The 21108-nt window shown below is 40.2% G+C and overlaps 1 protein-coding gene across 1 annotated transcript in view; it reads right to left on the reverse strand.

Moving 5' to 3' along the window:
• PTPRD (protein tyrosine phosphatase receptor type D) overlaps positions 1-21108 on the reverse strand; it is a 409661-nt gene that overhangs the window by 61837 nt on the left and 326716 nt on the right. Inside the window, exon 22 of the mRNA XM_077816430.1 lies at positions 5255-5430. Coding sequence (XP_077672556.1) covers positions 5255-5430 — 176 coding nt within the window. The remainder of the gene's footprint in view (positions 1-5254; positions 5431-21108) is intronic.

The following is a 21108-nucleotide window of genomic DNA, read 5'->3' on the forward strand; positions in this document are numbered from 1 at the left end:
TATCAAGTTCATCTAGCTTCTCCGAGGAGAGTGGAACCCCTCTTGGCTTCGCCACAAGTGGCTAATGGTTGGACTCAGAACACAAGGAAGAGGGTGGCACATACCAAGGTGGAGCAGCATGGCATCGGGTGCCACGGGGGACTCTGGATGGCATGAACCTAGTGTGTAGCTATTGCACTGCTGAAACTCTATGTAATTATCTCCAAAGATGGCAAACACACACAAAAAGGCACTTAATTCTCTTTAACAATGATAAATACTCCAAATAGAAGCAAAGCCTATGGCCCTTAATTATTCCCAGTTGTTCTTATTGCACTAATATAGGACTGGTACAGAGGGTCTCATTGTTTCATTATTAAATTAATTGAAAGATGATCCTGCTTTCCTACTGGTCTTTGACAGAAAGACTATTTCTGCATACAGCTCACTGTGTCTATGGCAACATGTAGTTCAACTGCCACATAATGAATTAATTATTTTTTGTTCACATTTGTGTATATTCGTGGCTTGCAACGGTCTCCATTTCTTGGTAGTTAATGACTGGCAAGTTCAACTTAAGGGCCTGCAGCAAAGTGACAGGCACTTGACTCTTCCAGATGGTCATTAGCTGTGAGGAAATGTAGGAAGCATCGGCGTAAGTAATAAGTAGTTCCTCATCAATCCAGAACTTTCAAGTCAGGTTCATATTGCTGAAGCAGTTGCTGCAAGGCTTATATTGTATTTGGCTCTAATTTGGCAGAGGGGGTTGTGTCAGAAGATTCTGGCTATGCATACCATGTTAGTGATGCCCCAGTGAGGAAAATATTGTCAGTGATAGCAATGAGGAGAAAGTATAAATGAACACTGTGTCTGTCCAGAACATTCTGGAATGAGTCTGTACCAAGGAATGAGAATAAGGAATGGAAAGTTCAAGATCTCTTACAATGGAGTTACCTGCAATAATGTCCTACCCCAAACAATATTTTTGAGGGGAATATATAGTGACCCAGTGGATAATACAAATGTTGCCTTGATGTAACAACATTTTCTTTTGTTCCACACTGAGGTCCCCTGTCCCCACCTGGCTGCTCAGATCAATGCATATGTTGACTGTAGCATGGAAACAATTTGGGACCACCTCCTATGGCATGGAGGTCCCCTGAGAATGCAATAAACCAAAAGAATCTGGCACTAAAAATGTAAATTTTGGAGGGGGCGGGAATCAATCCAGAAACTCTCACGCCATAATATTAATGCTTTAACTTGTCTTATGTGTTCCTGTAATGTAACAGTTAACTGCTTTTCCTAATCTCTTCACCCCTTAATGGGTTTCTTTTAGTTCATTCAGATTAAACTCATGCATGTAATAAATGTGTTACCAACACTGTTCCATGCATTGCAGTATGTATAATCCTTTTTCACATAAACAGAGTAATGGGACAGATTTCCTCTCTGAGGTCTGGATTAGGTCAGGTGAGATTCCCAGAGATGACATTTAAAACAAAAATAAGGAAATGTGAACGGTTGTATATGAAAGAGCTTTCTTTATTCTGCAGCTTCCCAATAGCCAAACAAATGAATAACTAATTCACTGTAACATCTTCATTTGACATTCTCAGCTGTTAAATATGTAAGTTCTCAAAGCTGAGGTTAGTCAGACATCTAACACATGCTAATGAACCAACTTAGTTTGCTTCTGCAGATGCCATTTAAAAAAAAACCTTTTATCCGTGCAGCACAGGTTAAAAAGCCTGATGCCAAGCTCCAGCATTGAACAATGAAAAAAGCAAGGTAAACAAAATGAAGACATGAAGATAGAAAAGGAGATGAAGTCCTAGAGAGGAACTATCTTCCTTTGCAGAAGAGATAATGATCAGGGATGTCAAGGCATGAAAGCGGACAGAAAAGGGAACAAAGAACAAGGAAAAACAAAATTAAAGGATGGCCTAATCTTCATTAGTGTTTAATAGTGTTTATATCTCATTTTTGAAATTTCATTTGTGCTGTATAAAGAAATGATGGCGTAGAAAAAAACATGTAATCTTCTAATTGTATTCTTTCCTAGATTAGGGATTCCCACTTCTGCCCCACTAATAATACCATTAATGACATTATCTGAAGATGCTATTTTAGGAGGGGAAGAGGTAACCTAAGTGTCATATTTTCACATTTGCAAGCTCTACCTTAAATAAAATTGCCCATTCTGCTAAATTATTTATTGAGATCTGGTTACATGGACTATTATTGACTGCGCTGACTGCATTAAACTCATTTCACTTATGAACTAAGAATGAGCTAAATCATAAATGAAAGAAATACACAGACATTAACATAGAAACACACAGATAGTCAACTGACTAGGACTGTCTGGACTCGCATTACACTCAAGGAATGTGTTGCCACTGAAAGCAAATCATACGTAAAGGTGATTGTTATTCTGATCAGCTCTTTTCAGGGTACAGTCAGCAGAGAGCAGAATTAGCTTGAAACTGCAATAAGCAATTAGTGAAGAGAATGAGCAGAATTGTATTTGGTTATTTCAAAACAAGTTTCTGTACATGGGGCAACGACGTGCAGTGTTAAGATACATGGGAAGTATTTAAGTAAAAATACTTTCTGCAAAGGACTGTTCATCATCATCAGACTTTAGAGTAGCACCGATGCCATTTAGAAGTAACTGTATTATTAGAAGCAACTAGTGAGGAAATGCGGAGAATTTCATTTGCCTCAGTCAAAACAACTTTCAGTTCCTGGGCTAAGTAAGGCCTGGGGCGTCAAGATAAAATAAATTATTCTGAGAAAAATATCTTTTGCAATGAACTCATTACCAACAGGTATGTGTGGGCAGTGATGTCAATGGAAGTTGAATTTACAGGCAGGCACTGAGTCTATAATTTTACTGCTATATCTTGCCTCAACTGGATGCTATTCCTTTATTTCTAATAGGTGCTGAAATGGGAAGAGGCCAAATCTGTACACCAATAAGTCTCCAAACCAAAAGTACTGCAGTCACGAAGTTCAAGTGACATAAGCATCACAGCACTGCCCTGCATACAACCAACATGGGAAGGGAAGTTAATGTCATTACGGAAAGGAATGAAGTATTACAGTGGATTTAGTTTTGCTACCATCTCAATAAACTAAAAATGTTCTAATTTTAAAAGTGGAGCTTATACATAAACTGCTTATATATAAACTATGATCTGGTCAGTCTATGCACAATCTACTTTTTACTGATTTAAAGACTTTTTTTGTCTGACAGCACATTTTCCCCTCTCTCTTTTTTGCCCCAGTTGGAACTTTTCTCGAATCTAGATACTTTTTGACCCCAGTGGCTTATTTTGACCTTGGTGGACCTCTTCCATTCTTTTCACAATTTAAAAAAATCCTTATTTTTAATTTAACATTACAGTCCTGCTAATTTTTTCTGATACTCATCCACTCCATTATTTCCTTTCTGATCACATACATACCCTGCATTCCATCTCCAGCTTCCCTAATTTTACTTTGACCTTTACAGATTATTCCTGGTGAAGACCTCATAGTGGAAACACCATAGATAATTTTGTCTTCTGTTTTTGGCATGTATTAGTAAGAAACGTTTTTGCTTTTAGCAGTCCCATGTGCAAACATAACACCCTTCTTATACTTTTATCCACAGCTGAGTACTCATTGATCTTAACTAAAACTTAGTCCACGGAATATAAGTCCAAAAGTTGAGTGATAGTGACATATCTTAACTTTGTTATGAAAAGATGACTCAGCCATATTTTTGTTCTCGTGCAGGAAGTGACACTTCCAATCCCCTACTCTTGTTTCTAATGATGGATAAGTCTCATGAAGTTGAGATGTTTTGTTCAGATAAGCAGCCAAACTTTGGATTCTTATCTGAATCTTATCTCATTAAGTTAGGGCCAACTTTCTGACTGAGCAAAAGTTTGAATTCAGTTTTATTTTTATCAATTCAGGCATTGATCCCTATTTGGTTCTTGTTAGAAAAGTAGACTTCTAGTTATCACATGCCAAATTGACATTGTTCTTGCTGGGAATCATTAATACAGCTTGCAGATTTTTTTAATCAGAATAAAAATTTGTCAAACAACATGTTAGCTGATATTTGCTTATTTTGTGTGGGAACACAAAATATTCAGCAGCTCAATATTACAAAAACATGATGTCTTCCTATGTGTTTGAACAATGCCTATCATATTTTGGCCACATTTATAACAGCAATAAAAAAATTCAATTATAATTTTAAGTGAAAATAGTTCTATTAGAACAAAGGTGGGCAAACTACGGCCCGCAGGCCACATCCTGCCTGCAGGACAATCCTGCTCGACCCTTGAGCTCCTGACTCCACCCTTGCTGCCTCCCCCTCCCCCGCAGCCATGCCGCCATGTGGGCAGCGCTCTTGGCGGCGGGGCTGCGTGCTCCTGCCAACAGAGCAGCAGCGTGTCTGGCTCTGGCCAGGCAACATGGCTTCCAGACATGCTGCTCTGAGCACCATGGTAAGGGGACTGGCACCGGGGTTGGATAAAGGGCGGTGGGTCCCGGGGGGCAGTCAGGTAACAGGGAGCAGGGGACGTTTGGATGGGGCAGAGGTTCTGGGGGGGGCAGTCAGGGGCCTGGGAAGAGCGGGGGTTGTATAGGCGTGGGGTCCCGGGGGGCCTATCAGGGGGCAGGGATGTGGATAGGAGTCGGGGGACTGGGAGCAGGGGGGTTGGATAGGGGGTGGGGTCCCCAGGGGGCAGTTAGCGGTGAGGGGTCCCAGGAGGGGGCAGTTAGGGGACAAGGAGCAGGGAGGGTTGGGGCAGTTGGGAAGTGGGAGGGGGTGGATAGTGGGTGGGGGCCAGTCTGTTTGGGGAGGCACAGCCTTCCCTACCTGGCCCTCCATACAGTTTTGCAACCCCAATGTGGCCCTTGGGCCAAAAAGTTTGCCCATCCCTGTATTAGAAAATAGTAAGTTGCATCAAAACATCATTGCAGTTTAGTTTGGACTTAGTTGAAGGGTCTGGAGAAACTATTAAAGATGATGGGATGTCAAGTTTCCTAGTCACTAGAAAACAGACTAAGAAAAAAGTGGCATGGCTGTGTAGCTCCGCATATAATAATAAAGACGCTATTATTAGCTATCACTCTCAAATTCTTCAGATACAGAGAGGATTGGGCAAAAACTCAGAGGCAGATTTGAATGAAAAACATATGTAAATGATAAAGCAGATACAAGTTTTAATTATTTTTTAATCAGTCTACAAAAGCAAAAAGCAATTCTTACCCTGGACCTTTCCTCCAGTTTTGTCATCATGACCACAGTTGCACCCCGTTGCTCCCACATCATTCTCCAGAAATCTCCAAAGGTTTCTGGGAGAGCCCCTTGTGTTGCTATGTAAGCATTCTGCTTTCTGTAACCATCTATGTAGTTGGCATTGACATAGTCACTTCCAGGTATGCCTGCAAAGCAAGAAGAATGAATACATTTGAGAAGTCAGACCACGTCAGACACTATTCCTGAGACATTCTGGTATAAAGGTGAGTACGGGTCTCTCCATATGTTTTAATGAGTACACTCAATATTTGATAAACAAACAATATTACAACATTGTGATATCAATTGGCATAGAAGAAGTGTTTAGATAGGGGCAGATTCTTGCCTTGGCATCAAACTTAAGTTAGAGAACCTCTTTTTTCCTTAGACTGCAGAAGCCAATTAGAATATATGCTTGTGTTTATTCCAGTCAGTTTTGGTATCTTTCTGCTAAAGTGGTGATCAATCAGTCAATAAAATGTGTCAAAAGAGACAAATGGGCTCTCAAACTCCAGCTGTCTCTTGTCCCCACATTTCCTCTCCTCTCTCCAATGCACCCTATCACTTGATATTGTTTTCATACAAAATGTAATTTTCAAGAGAGAGAAAAAGCAAGCAAAACTACTGTACAAAATAAAGTTAGGAGGAAATCATCATCAGCTGCACAAAGCTCAAATGGACAGATTGCCTGTGCATGACTTTTAGGGCTTGTATGGACAGAATGCTCTACAATAACCACACTAATGTGGCCTGCTATGCTTCATGACCTATATAGGCATTTTGGCCAGGGACCACATGCAGTTTGTTGATTTAGTGGCCATGCTGGACTGCCCAGAAACTCCCCTGCACATTGTCAGGAAAAGACCAACTGTGGAGCGCGGCTCCATTTTTTGCAAAGGGTACGGAGGTGGTTCTGTTGCATTTCAGATCTTGTGTATCCTTCCTGGTGGGGAGGACAAGATTTCTTCACCCAAAGGAAAATTATAGGCTCCCATGGTTTCATTCTTTACATTTTTTAATATATGAAAGGTGCTGATAGTTTCAGACAACTATGATTGCTGTTTGTACTTCTCCCCATAATTGGATTGCAATAGATAAGTATTGGCCTTCTTTTTGGAAAAAGAATATGGAAACCAAGTGCAAAAAAATCATGGAACCTACTATAACATATGTGTATGAAGTAAGCACCTTGACAAGTAAATACATATGTAACAAGGTGGAAGGTCTAAGACCCTGCATGGAAACATGGTTCTGTCCTGTTGAGTCACCGTTGGTGAAGTGAGCTGTAGCTCATGAAAGCTTATGCTCAAATAAATTGGTTAGTCTCTAAGGTGCCACAAGTACTCCTGTTCTTTTTGCGGATACAGACTAATACGGCCGCTACTCTGAAACCTAGGTACTAAAACTCTTTGTTGAGATTCAGAGGTATTACTGTCATGTCATGCAGGCATGAGGGTCCAATGGGCTCCAACTGGATATAAAGGGGTTAGCAGATCTCTTTGAGCAGGACAAAAAACTGAGATAGAACAGAGGAAGTCCCACAGATATTGTAACAATTGAGGCTCCATTTTACCTTAATTGTGAGCTCAACTGTAAGAAGTGAGTGAAAGGTCACAAATTACCACAATAACCTAGAAAAATGTTGATGGGAAAAAGGTGCAAAATGGAGTCAGAAAGACTGAATTAGTCCAAACAAAAAGGTCTACCTGATCTAATTCAAGGGGAGCATAAAGACCATGCCCGATAAACAAGAGAAGTGTGGTACTGGAAATCAATGACCCAGAATTGTTGGACAAAATAATGAAGGGATTTCTCCCATTGCTCTCTTACGGGGGTTCTTATAAGAAAATACTTTGGGGGAGAAAAATACGCTATCAACTACTTCGGAAGCGGAGACAGGTAGACCGGAAGGAGTGAGCTTCACCACTGTGGCTGACCTCTGTCTCCTCAGATCCACTGTGACACTGCTGGCCCTTTGTCATCCTGGTCCTGAAAGAAGTTCTGACCAGACAGGAGACAGAGAAAGGGACCCAGATGACATCTGCCATTAAATCCTGAACCCCACTTGGGAACACGAGACTTTGATTCCTGCTGTCACCCACCATTTGTGTGTCCTTTTCATTCCCCACCTTATTTCTTCTCTTTCCTCTCTCTCTTTTTTGCCTTTCTGTTTATTAAGAGACTGGCTTAGCTGGCCAAGGCTGTATACTTTGCAACAGTGCTGTAAGACTGTGACCAACGAGGCAGCTAAAAGCAATGCCTTACATAGCCCAACGTTGGTGTCAGTTTGCCATGTCTCGCAGTGGTTGATAAGACCATGTGCATGCTATGCCAGTCCAGTTCTGCAGTAAGATGGCAAGTGAGAATCAACACCAGATGCAGAAGCTGCATTTTCTACCTTTGCTGTTCTTCTCTCCCTTCTCTTGTGTGTGTATTTGTCTTCTACAAAATGGGATCAGACTTTAACAACAGCAGCTCCAGCACATCTCAACTAACTCTTTTCCTCAAAAGTTATTACTATCTTTAACACCAGCTAAAAAACTGTTAGGGGAAAGAAAAATCCTCCCCCCATCTAAAGGGAAAGAGGACAAGGAGTGTTGTTAAACTAAAAGACTTACTCAGTACTTCACTTTTCAAACACTTTAGCTCTTTTTCCTTCTTTTTTGTATTTTTAAGAAAAGATTGAAGAATTTTTAATGTGTGTTTACTATAGAACTAAAATGAGATGTCTGTGTACCAAACCCTGAACCTTGTTTACAACTGTTTAATGTTGTACAATGACAGGGTCATGTTAACAATTTGACTCTTTGGGCCCATTTATTCCATCAAAATTGATATAACAGAGGGAAACCAGATACGGAGGTAATGGGTGTGGTTTAAAACACAGGTAGACAAACACCCTAGTGCTCTGGGAGGAAATGTAGTTTCTAAGGTGTGTTTTGTTATTGTTTTGAGTTGCCAGTGAAGCCAAACTCTAAGGGCTCGATTCTGCAACTACTGAAGACAAAGGCTCCTATTGACTCCAAAGATGTCATAGCAGGATTTAACTCTGGGACTGTGTGCTCTTCTGAAGATTGGTTAGAGATTCAGTGTATTCATACCATACTTACAGTGTCATTACCAGAGAGACAAGGTGTGTGAGGAAATATCTTTTATTGGACCAATTTCTATTGGTGAGAGAGAGCTTGTATCATTACTGTTTTTTAATTGATGACTTTGAGATCCTCCAGAGACTAGGATTTGGAGCAGCTGTTTTTTCTCTATTTTTTTCATTTTTGTGTGGAAAACTATTGTATTTTCAGAAATGTTGGCTGGAACATATCAAATTGTGCATCAGAATAGAGTAGTACGAAAGTAGAGCTAAGAGTCTTCTGAGTCATTTTTCTTTTGGCAGGAATTACTGTTTTATGCTTTTATAATTATGCTAGATAATACTTAATCCTGCCTTGAGTGCAGAGGACTAGATTAGAAGACCCCTCAAGGTCCCTTCCAGTCCTATGATTCTATGTCAAACTACTAGATACACAGCTATCAGCGGCACTGACTTTTTAATCTGCCGGGGGGGGGGTGTGCTTAACCTTCCGGTTCTGCTTCAGGGTCTGCCCTGCTCGACTCCTTCCCCACCCTCCCACTCCACCCCTTCCCCCAAGGCCCCTGCCCCCCCCACCTCTGCCCACCTCTTCCAACAACTAGCTCTTATGTAGAGCTTAGCCATCACTAGATCTCAAAGCACTTTACAAAGTATCTATTTATGAATAATCTTCCAATCGGTACTTCAGGATCAGAGTCATAAAAACTATATCTTCTTATTTATGACTTAATTTATAACTGAGCTTATCTCTTTTGAAAACTCATGTCACACTCACTAACAGGCACATGTTTCAGAGTAACAGCCGTGTTAGTCTGTATTCGCAAAAAGAAAAGGAGTACTTGTGGCACCTTAGAGACTGACCAATTTATTTGAGCATAAGCTTTCGTGAGCTACAGCTCACTTCATCGGATGACATGTGTGCTCCTGTCCTCCCCACAGCTATCCTAAGAAGCAGTTAGGTAAATTAGACAGACTATTCTGAAATAAAGACGAAATCTGACTATACAGTGGAGTAATCCCATTATCAAATCTTTTCTTTTGCTACTTATTGAGATTTTTTAAATATACCTATTTTTTCATTCCAGTGCCCAATTAGCACTGAATAAGGTTACTGACCTCTTACAATGAGACTAATTAAGATCCAATATAATCTGGAAAAGACTACAAAATTACGGATTATACGTTAGGATAGCTTTAGTTTGGTCAGTAAAACTAGCCTTGGAGGCTCAAGGAAGCGATATAGATTTATTTTTTACTTGTCTAAATAGCATTTGGTTTAACTGTGTTTTCAATTTGGCTTTTAATATGTGTGTGTGTATGTGTATATACATGCATGCACACATGTAGGAGGAAAGTGCTGACTAAATAGCTCAGGACAGAAAAGACCTCTAACTTCAGAGTTGAAGAGGGAACAAGCAGCATTCCCAGATCTAGAAACACCCAGAGTCACAGGAAGGCCTACTGACTCTATGCCTTAGAGTTGGTTGAAAAAAAATTGCCACACTTATTTTCCCACTACCAAAACAAAAAATTTCCTGAGAAAGTTTCTGCTTTCATCAAATTTTTTCAGGTTTTTTATAAAAATGAACATTTTTTAGTGTTAAAAGCTGTTTGGTATTTAGTTTTTCCATGACAACCTGAATAAACATTCTAAAAAAATTGATAAAAATGGGGAAAACACTCATTTTCTTTGACATTTTCTACAGGAAATAAGACAGTTTTCCTGACCAGCTTTACCATGCATCGAAATACCTCAGATGGGTCAGAACTGGCATAGAAAGATCCCTCAGCTATTTATTTTACAGTGCTCACCCATAACACTAAAAGGCACAATAAACTGGGTGGAGATGTAGGGAGGAAAGAGAGATGATGAGATTTCTCCCCTAACTTCTGACTGTCCTGATGGTGTCCTCCCTAAATATAGATGCAAGATTCACTTGTGGTCTATTTTCCTGTCCCCACCAATTTCTTGCACCTCTTGGCTAGAAGCTTTTCTTTCACAGTGATGATTCTCTTCTCTTTCCTTTGTTTTCAGTAATTTTGTTTGTGGACTGCTCTTGGTTGTTTTCAGGATAATGGGTCATTTTCTTGACACTTACTTCATCACAGACATTTCAAAAAGTGACTCCTTGAAGACCACATCATGTGACTCCTGGTTATTTTTCCCTAGTAAGTCTATGCTGTGTGCATGCCTGAAAAGCATCAATTCCATTTACAAAGGATGGGAATTGGGGTTCAAAAGGCTCTCTCTGACTTAATTAGACACATTTTCACGTTTCCTTAAATGTGGAAATCTGAGTTAATGATTTAGAAAATACATCTGCTGGGCATAATGTCACATTTTCTTCCTTTATCAAGATAATAAAAAAACATCTTCACAAGGCAGATGAGAAGATGCATGAGGCCAGCATGAGAAATATATAGCTACTGGGTATTAATAATGAAGAAACTACATCAGGCTGGTAAGAAACATTTTCTGAATAAATTAGAATTATATTATGATGTCTGGTATCACACTTTGAAGCATATGTTGTTATAAATAAAAGCATGAAAATTAAAAAAACAACAACACTTCTGGGATGGTTGGCCTCCGGAGCCAACGGTACACAACTCACCCTGAAGATTATCAGCAAGAGGGAATACTGAAAACTCTACATCAAACACTGCACTAATACTCCTTGAATCCAATGCTAACTGTACTGCTAAAGAATCAAAACAAAAAAAATAATAAAAAAAATGTTCCAGAATGGCTGAAATTTTAATATTTAAAATTGTCTGAACAAGGGATGTTCCCAGACTAGATCTTCACTCAACCCTGGAAAGAAATCAAGAGAGAAGACGAGCTAACCTCTATGAGTATTTGCAGAGGGGCTTTTGCAGGGCCAAGAGAAGGTGGAACATACGACAGAGCCGGCACTCTCACCTGCATCCCCTTTTACTGGTGGAAAGGATTCTGTGCTACACTTCCTCATGGAGATTGGACTGCATGGAATTTGTAAGGGGGGCTCCCTTGGACATGAATTGGCAAACCGTTTCTCTGCAGCATTTCCTTGTCCCAAAGCAGATGATATGAGCAAGTTATCTTCACTAGAATTCTTGAAGTGAATTCTGCTTCAAGTAGTACTAAATTAATGTATCTGCACTCCTGTCTGTGAAGAAGGCTGTGTGCAGTGATGTGTTTCAAGGGAGGGGAGTGCAGAGAGGCCAACACTAAGCAGGATTGGTTTTCCCTGCTCAGACTGTGAGGATTCATAGGGTTCACGCTATTCAACCCACTTATTCCTCCACCAACCCCAATGCTCACCTCTCCCACTCTGCCTTGTTACCTCCACACATGCTACCGCCACCTCCATGACTCTCACTCTCTCCTAGACACCCCTACAACCACTCTGACTTAGGTCTGGTCTACACTGGGGGATGGGGGGCGGAATCAATCTAAGGTTCACAACTTCAGCTATGAGAATAGCATAGCTGAAGTCGATGTATCTTAGATTGACTTAGAATCACTTACTTCGCGTCCTTGCGGCACGGGATCGACGGCAGCCACTCCCCCGTCAACTCCGCTTCCACCTCTCGCCCTGGTGGAGTTCTGGAGTCAACGGCAGAGTGATCGGGGATCGATTTATCGCGTCTACACTAGATAGATTGATCACTACCTGCCAATCCGGCGGGGAGTGTAGACGTGGCCTTAGTCTCCCAGTCATCTTTTTTCAGACACACGCCAATTACATTCAAAATGAGCTCCAAAAAACTCATTTCACTTGGTCTCCCAGTCAACCCCCATCCCTGCATAACACTACTCCTTTGCTCAACCACCTCCCACAACACACACACCAATCCTTCAGGGCATGGGCCTTCTCATATTATTCTCTGGCAAGTGTCTAGTGCAATAACTTGTAAACTGAGCAAAAGTTAAATGCCCATTGCAGAGGGAGATACATGTACAGTAACAACATGTCATTTTATAGTCACTTCTCTGACCATAACCACACTCCGAGCTGAGAAAACTGGACAACACTGTGTCATATCTAATAGCATAAAAACAATCAAAAGCCAGCCAGTTTGATTGTACTACGAAGAAATCCTGCAAATCTTTGTTAGTTGCCATAGCTTAAAGGAATCTTACCCACAAGCACAGAGGCAACTGCCATCATTACTTAAATTTGGGTGTAACAGTCTGAGATCAGTGGTTTTTGTATGCCTGCTTTCTGTAAACGCATGAGTCAGGAAAGAGACAATGGGCTAAATTCTATATTTAGTTACGCTGCTCTGAAACTGGAGGAATGCATTAGTGTTATTACTGATTTATGCCAGTGTAACTGGGCACAGAATCGGGCCTGATCTCTTCAGCATCATCCCCATTGTAGAAGTTGTACTAGTGATGGTGTCCCAGTTCCTGTCTCAGAGTTCAGTTGACGGATGAGTTTCCAGGTGGTGCAGAACAATTCTCTCACACCTCTTTTCTAATAGCCCTTCTCTCTGTGGGAAGGAGTGACCAAAGTCTGGAAATTCCCTCCTTAGCATGGGGATCTAGCATTGTGGTGGCAACATTAGATGAATGGCTGAGCACAAAAGACCTTGGCTTCTCTGGAGAATAAAGGAGCCAGATTTTACACACAGAGAGCATAAAAACCAGTGAAACAAAAATACCCAATAACACAATTCAGATACACAGCAGATAACAGGTATAAAAACAAACAGTCTCTCTGTGCTTACTGACTTACTATTGGATTGTTTTTATGAAATAAAACGAGAGTTGAACAAGCAGCAATATTCTCTGTGTACACAGGTTAAGAGATACAAGTCCCACACAATGGGGCTGGTAACGCAGACCTTAACATTATTTCTTTGATTCCCTGAAGAAAGTTGTCATCTGAAATAGCTTTAATTAGACTTTACATCTTATTCACAGACTGAAATCATATCATGAAATTGTTTCAACTCTTTACAAAGGCTCAGTACTGCACAGTCTTTCTATTTAAGACAAATTAAACCATAAACCTTTGTTTCTGTGAGGCTTCTCTAAAAGATGTGCTGTTAAGTATTTAAAAAAAGAGTCTGAAGTAATAGGATTAAACTCTGTCATGCTTGTAAACAATTAACTTGAGATAATGTAATGATGAATAGAAAATGCTGATGAAGCTATAATATCGGCTTAAATCAATGACTAATGTTTTGAACTATGTCAGGATGAAATGAACGAAAACAGCTATTGGATGCAAATCAAAAATGTTGTTTCTGAGAAAGTTTTCTTGTAACACGATAGATATTGGTAAGGAAACTACCAAACTCAAACGGCGCCATGGTATAAATACCATGTAGTATTTAGAGCTCATTGAAAAAAGACCAGTATTCAGCAGACACTTCTAATAATAAATATTGATAAAATGAAGACATTTCATTAGGGCGCAGGAAAATATAATATATTGCAAAGTAGTTTAAGGAACAAAGGAAAGAGGAGAAACTTAGGTGGAGGAGAAGATGGATTGTTGGCATGGGATGGTATATGGGTTGGCGCTGGGACGGGCTGATGGGACTAGAAGAGTACAGGAAAGAAATGAATGGAAAGGACAAGAGATATAGGAGTTTCCAGGGCAGAAGGCAATAGAGAGAGAGAAAACTTTGGAGAGGAGAACAGAATATGAGAAGTGAAAAGGAGCAGGATGACTGAACAGACAGAATGAGGAAAAGGACCATGGAACAGAGAGAAGAGGAGACAGTGAAAAGGGAACAAAGAGCAGAAAAAGATGGAAAGATTTAAAACTAGAATTGGTATCTAGGAGACAGTGGTGAGGGGAAGGTGAAGACAGGAATAAACAACAAGGAAGGGAGAGACAGAAAATTATCTCCAGGAAAGAAAAGCCAGGGCAGACAAGCAAGGAAAGAAGGCTGAGAAAAGTGGAGGGAGGGGGCCAAGGAAAAACAAAAAAAGTTACAGTCACTTTCAAATTTTCTAAATTGGTCAACAGAAAGACTCTAGGCAAGGAAGGGGTTGGAAGGGTAGAAAGAGAAAAAAAGTGGAGATAAAACATTAAACAAAGTCTCACAGAGAGGCACAGATAATAACAGCACAATGCCACAACAGTGCTTTCTGATGACAGTGTCATATTGACACAATATTGCACTACAAGTATTGAAGTGCAATGTGAGGACATCACACTGATAATTGTGTGGCTCTCTGAAACTCATTGTATTCATAAAGTAGCTCTACAGTTCTTCCAGGGTGAGTAAAGATATACAGTACAACACTACGATGTCTATCAAAGGAATTCCTGAATGGAAGTAAATATTAATGTTAATATCTGGATGACATACTGTAAAGTCATAGTGTTCCTTTTACCTATGAACTAAAATACTGCTTCAGACAAAAAAATTCAGTTCAATTTTTTTAAAGCAAAATAATTTGGTAGGAAAACAATTTTACTACCAGAATTTACATTAAACAACTAAGGACCACATCCTTCACCTCTGTGCAAAAACCAAGCCCATGGACATTTTGCAAGGGCTCTGTCAAGGTTCCTTCCCCACTCTGAACTGGTAGGGACCTGCATGAAAACCTCCTAAGCTTACTTTTACCAGCTTAGGTTAAAACTTCTCCAAGGTACAAACTATTTTACCCTTTGCCCTTGGACTTCCACTGCCACCACCAAACATTTATCTGGGTTTATTTATTAGGAAAGCGTTGTTTGGAAATGTCTTTCCCCCCAAAATCCTCCCAACACTTGCACCCCACTTCCTGGGGAAGGTTTGGTAAAAATCCTCACCAATTTGCATAGGTGACCACAGACCCAAACCCTTGGATCTTAAGGACAATGAAAAAGCATTCAGTGTCTCAAAAGAAGGATTTTAATTGAAGAAAAAAGTAAAAAAGAATCACCTTTGTAAAATCAGGATGGTAAATACCTTACAGGGTAATTAGATTCAAAACATAGAGAATCCCTCTAGGCAAAACCTTAAGTTACAAAAAGACACAGAGACAGGAATATCCATTCTATTCAGCACTGCTTAATTTCTCACCCATTTAAAGAAATCATAATCTAACGCATATCTAGCTAGATTACTTACTAAATTCTAAGACTCCATTCCTGTTCTGTCCCCGGCAAAAGCATCACACAGACAGACACAGACTCTTTGTTTTTCTCCCTCCTCCCAGCTTTTGAAAGTATCTTGTCTCCTCATGGGTCATTTTGGTCAGGTGCCAGCGAGGTTATCCTAGCTTCTTAACCCTTTACAGGTTAAAGGATTTTTCCTCTGGCCAGGAGGGATTTTAAAGGTGTTTACCCTTCCCTTTATATTTATGACAGGCTCTCCAGAGGGACATGCAGGGATACACGTGTTGGGGAAATGAATGGAATTGTCTCCTCTTGGTCTTGGAGTATCAGTAAAGCAACTGATTTCAGAGTAGCAGCCGTGTTAGTCTGTATTCGCAAAAAGAAAAGGAGTACTTGTGGCACCTTAGAGATTAACCAATTTATTTGAGCATAAGCTTTCGTGATCTAGAGCTCACTTCATCGGATGCATAAAGTGGAAAATACAGTGGGGAGATTTATATATACAGAGAACATGAAACAATGGGTGTTACTATACACACTGTAATGAGAGTGATCAGGTAAGGTGAGCTATTACCAGCAGGAGAGCAGGGGGAAAAAACCTTTTGTAGTGATAATCAAGGTGGGCCATTTCCAGCCATTGACAAGAACGTCTGAGGAACAGTGGGGGGCGGGGGGAATAAACATGGGGAAATAGTTTTACTTTGTATAACGACTGATCCACTCCCAGTCTCTATTCAAGCCTAAGTTAATTGTATCCAGTTTGCAAATTAATTCCAATTCAGCAGTCTCTCGTTGGAGTCTGTTTTTGAAGTCTTTTTGTTGGAATATAAAATTTAGGTCTGTAATCGAGTGACCAGAGAGATTGAAGTGTTCTCCGCCTGGTTTATGAATGTTATAATTCTTGACATCTGATTTGTGTCCATTTATTCTTTTACGTAGAGACTGTCCAGTTTGACCAATGTCCATGGCAGAGGGGCATTGCTGGCACATGATGGCATATATCACATTGGTAGATGTGCAGGTGAACGAGCCTCTGATAGTGTGGCTGATGTTATTAGGCTCTGTGATGGTGTCCCCTGAATAGATATGTGGGCACAGTTGGCAACGGGCTTTGTTGCAAGGATAGGTTCCTCGGTTAGTGGTTCTGTTGTGTGGTGTGTGGCTGCTGGTGAGTATTTGCTTCAGGTTGGAGGGATGTCTGTAAGCAAGAACTCGCCTGTCTCCCAAGGTCTGTGAGAGTGATGGGTCGTCCTTCAGGATAGGTTGTAGATCCTTGATGATGCTCATCTTAAGTGATCAGTCTCCTTACAGTGTGTATGATAACAGAGTATAGAGTTCTCTGTGTATATAAATCTCCCCACTGTATTTTCCACTGAATGCATCCGATGAAGTGAGCTGTAGCTCACGAAAGCTTATGCTCAAATAAATGTGTTAGTCTCTAAGGTGCCACAAGTACTCCTTTTCTTTTCAGTAAAGCAACTGTGTCCTAGCACGGCCTCCCAGCTCCGGTAGCATCTGCAACTCCAACATATTTCTTCACTGAGCAGTTTTGGGTGGTAAGCAGATCCACAGTCCAGGCTGTTTACACCCTCAAAATTCCCCTCAGCTTTGCTGTTGAGACAGCCACTCAAATCTAGAGACAGCCATTCAGCCTGCCCTCTACACCCTATTATGCAGTGGTTCTTCTGTGTCTCAGGCACATTGCCTGCGGATGGGAAGGGACAGGAAATCACCCTGAATATTTGGTTTTGTTTTATGAACAGAACATAATACAACTGCAGTGTGACAGAGAGCATGAGTAACCAGACTGCAGTACACTGCTGTTGCCCTTAACTATTCAGTAAGTATTTAACAATATACATTTGTCAGAATACCTTCTACAGCTAAAGATCATGAGCTAAACAGTGAATGCCAATTTAGTGGTAACTGGTGACCCAATATAAAATAAGCGTATTAGCAGTTTCTTGTCTTTTTCTTTATATGCACAGATTTACTCCAATGCATAATCTCATTTTAAAGGTGCTAACCTGCCCAAAAGACAAATAATCAAGCAGTTGTGATATGACAGATATTATTTACACCTGAATTTTTTCAATTGCTAATATTATGCAAATCCAAACAGAGATCGCAGATTTTTAGTCTTAGATGCCTCCAAACAAGAACTGAAAGCCCTTTTCGTACATGCATTTTAAAAAATATTTTATTTCCCACTATTTTTAAACCCTCTTTTGACATTTAAAATGAATTTTCTATTTGTGCTAATTTTATCTGTTTATGTTTAACAAATATGGGGAAAATTTCTGCTCTCAGATCTATACCAATCCATATGTCAGATCTCAACTCTGATATTCTGCTCTCTTCTAGTACTACAGAGCTTCACCTTCTTCTCTCCTTTCATGTGTTCGTTCTGGACACATCCAAAAACAGCACAATATCATAAATGAGATTCAACTTGCACACTGGAGCAGAATTCTGTCAAATGATATTTTTCTTCAGACAGAAATTGAAATGAACATAACCAACTTGGGTTTACCTCCTAACACGGCATTTAATGAAAAGAAATTAAAATGTCACAAATTCAAAACCATTATCTGTTTATACAATATGCAGTGTTGACTGTGGAACTCATTGCCACAGAAAGTTGTTGAGTCCAAGAACTTAGAAAGACTAAAAAAAGGGACTGGATGTTTAAACGTATAACAAGAATACAACAGCTAATGCTAATACAACTTCTGGAAGAGAACTTTAACCCCATCATTCAGGGCTTAAGTCAATTTTTAACCTTTAGAGATGATGAATCTAGGCATGGCCCAATATCTAAACAAATACTTTGCCTCAGTCTTTAATAAGACTAAAGAGGATCTTAGGGATAATGGTAGCATGATAAATGGGAATGAGGATATGGAGGTAGACATCACCATATCTGAGGTAGAAGCGAAACTCAAACAGCTTAATGGGACTAAATCGGGGGGCCCAGATAATCTTCATCCAAGAATATTAAAAGAATTGGCACAAGAAATTGCAAGCCCATTAGCAAGAATTTTTAATGAATCTGTAAACTCAGGGGTTGTACCGTATGATTGGAGGATTGCTAACATAGTTCCTATTTTTAAGAAAGGGAAAAAAAGTGATCCAAGTAATTATAGGCCTGTTAGTTTGACATCTGTAGTATGCAAGGTCTTGGAAAAAATTTTGAAGGAGAAGGTAGTTAAGGACATTGAAGTCAATGGTAAATGGGACAAAATACAACATGGTTTTACAAAAGGTAGATCGTGCCAAACCAACCTGATCTCCTTCTTTGAGAAAGTAACAGATTTTTTAGATAAAGGAAACGCAGTGGATCTAATTTACTTAGATTTTAGTAAGGCGTTTGATACGGTGCCACATGGGGAATTATTAGTTAAATTGGATAAGATGGGCATCAATAGGAATATTGAAAGGTGGATAGGGAATTGGTTAAAGGGGAGACTACAACGGGTCCTACTGAAAGGTGAACTGTCAAGTTGGAGGGAGGTTACCAGTGGAGTTCCTCAGGGATCGGTTTTGGGACCAATCTTATTTAATCTTTTTATTACTGACCTGGGCACAAAAAGTGGGAGTGTGCTAATAAAGTTTGCAGATGATACAAAGCTGGGAGGTATTGCTAATTTAGAGAAGGACAGGGATACCCTACAGGAGGATCTGGATGACCTTGTAAACTGGAGTAATAGGAATAGGATGAAATTTAATAGTGAGAAGTGTAAGGTCATGCATTTAGGGATTAATAACAAGAATTTTAGTTATAAGCTAGGGACGCATCAACTAGAAGTAACGGAGGAGGAAAAGGACCTTGGAGTATTGGTTGATCATAGGATGACTATGAGCTGCCAATGTGATATGGCTGTGAAAAAAGCTAATGTCGTCTTGGGATGCATCAGGAGAGGTATTTCCAGTAGGGATAAGGAGGTTTTAGTACCGTTATATAAGGCACTGGTGAGACCTCACCTGGAGTACTGTGTGCAGTTCTGGTCTCCCATGTTTAAGAAGGATGAATTCAAACTGGAACAGGTACAGAGAAGGGCTACTAGGATGATCCGAGGAATGGAAAACTTGTCTTATGAAAGGAGACTCAGGGAGCTTGGCTTGTTTAGCCTAACTAAAAGAAGGCTGAGGGGAGATATGATTGCTCTCTATAAATATATCAGAGGGATAAATACCAGAGAGGGAGAGGAATTATTTAAACTCAGTACCAATGTGGACACAAGAACAAATGGATATAAACTGGCCACTAGGAAATTTAGATTAGAAATTAGACGAAGGTTTCTAACCATCAGAGGAGTGAAGTTTTGGAATAGCCTTCCGAGGGAAGTAGTGGGGGCAAAAGATCTATCTTGCTTTAAGATTAAACTCGATAAGTTTATGGAGGAGATGGTATGATGGGATAACATGGTTTTGGTAATTAAATATTCATGGTAAATAGGCCCAATGGCCTGTGATGGGTTTTAGATGGGGTAAGATCCAAGTTACCTGGGAAAGAATTTTCTGTAGTATCTGGCTGATGAATCTTGCCCATATGCTCAGGGTTTAGCTGATCGCCATATTTGGGGTCGGGAAGGAATTTTCCTCCAGGGCAGATTGGAAGAGGCCCTGGAGGTTTTTCGCCTTCCTCTGTAGCATGGGGCACGGGTCACTTGCTGGAGGATTCTCTGCTCCTTGAGGTCTTTAAACTACAATTTGAGGACTTCAATAGCACAGATATAGGTGTGAGGTTTTTTTTGTAGGAGTGGTGGGTGAAATTCTGTGGCCTGCGTTGTGCAGGAGGTCAGACTAGATGATCATAATGGTCCCTTCTGACCTAAATATCTATGAATCTATGAATCTATGAAAGCAGATGATCCCACATCTGTCTACAACTGGGTTCTTAAATCTTCTGCTGAAGCATCTACTCCTGGCCACTGTCAGAGACAGGATACTGAACTAGATGGATCTTGGATCCACCTCAGTCTGGCAATTTCTGTGTTCCTTGTTTGTACAACAGCATCAATAACAAAGGTATCACAGTTGTGTGAATAGTGTTTGTTAAGGCACTGGACTAGGACTCGGGAGATCTGAGTTTGATCCCTGGCTCTCCCTTTGTGATCTTGGGCACATAACTCAGTCTCTCTGTACTTCATTTCTTCACCGGAACGATGAACTTTGAGGTCCCCAAACATTTAAGTGATGGGGGTCACCATACCAGATAGATTGTTAAGTACTACAGTTGCAAAAAACAAAACACATGTCTGACTGAGACATTCTATGCACCTGATGTTATTATTGGGGATGTGGTGCTTTTTTGTAGCTGGATAGATTTCTCAATAGAGAATTTTAGAAAGAACACAGGGTTGGATCCAAAACCCATTGACATTAATGGGAGTCTTTCAATTGACCTCAGTGAGCTTTGGATGAGGCTCATAGGTATCTAAAATAACGAACAATGATTCTCATGAGGTTAAAACAAATGCAACATAGTCCAGCTGCTAGGCCTGACCTATGTGGATAGTGTCACTCTGAAACATATTCCTGTAACAATATTAAAAGCATTCATTTCCATGGCAGCTTGAAAACAAACGCAGCTGTCAAATGAAATACTGGGTAGCTTATGTATTTTCCTACCGGGAATGTTTATTTTTATTTATAGACTGACAAAACAGTGTAATGAA

The sequence above is a fragment of the Eretmochelys imbricata genome, chromosome 5 (assembly GCF_965152235.1).
Source record: "Eretmochelys imbricata isolate rEreImb1 chromosome 5, rEreImb1.hap1, whole genome shotgun sequence".
In the NCBI taxonomy this organism is placed as follows: domain Eukaryota; kingdom Metazoa; phylum Chordata; order Testudines; family Cheloniidae; genus Eretmochelys; species Eretmochelys imbricata.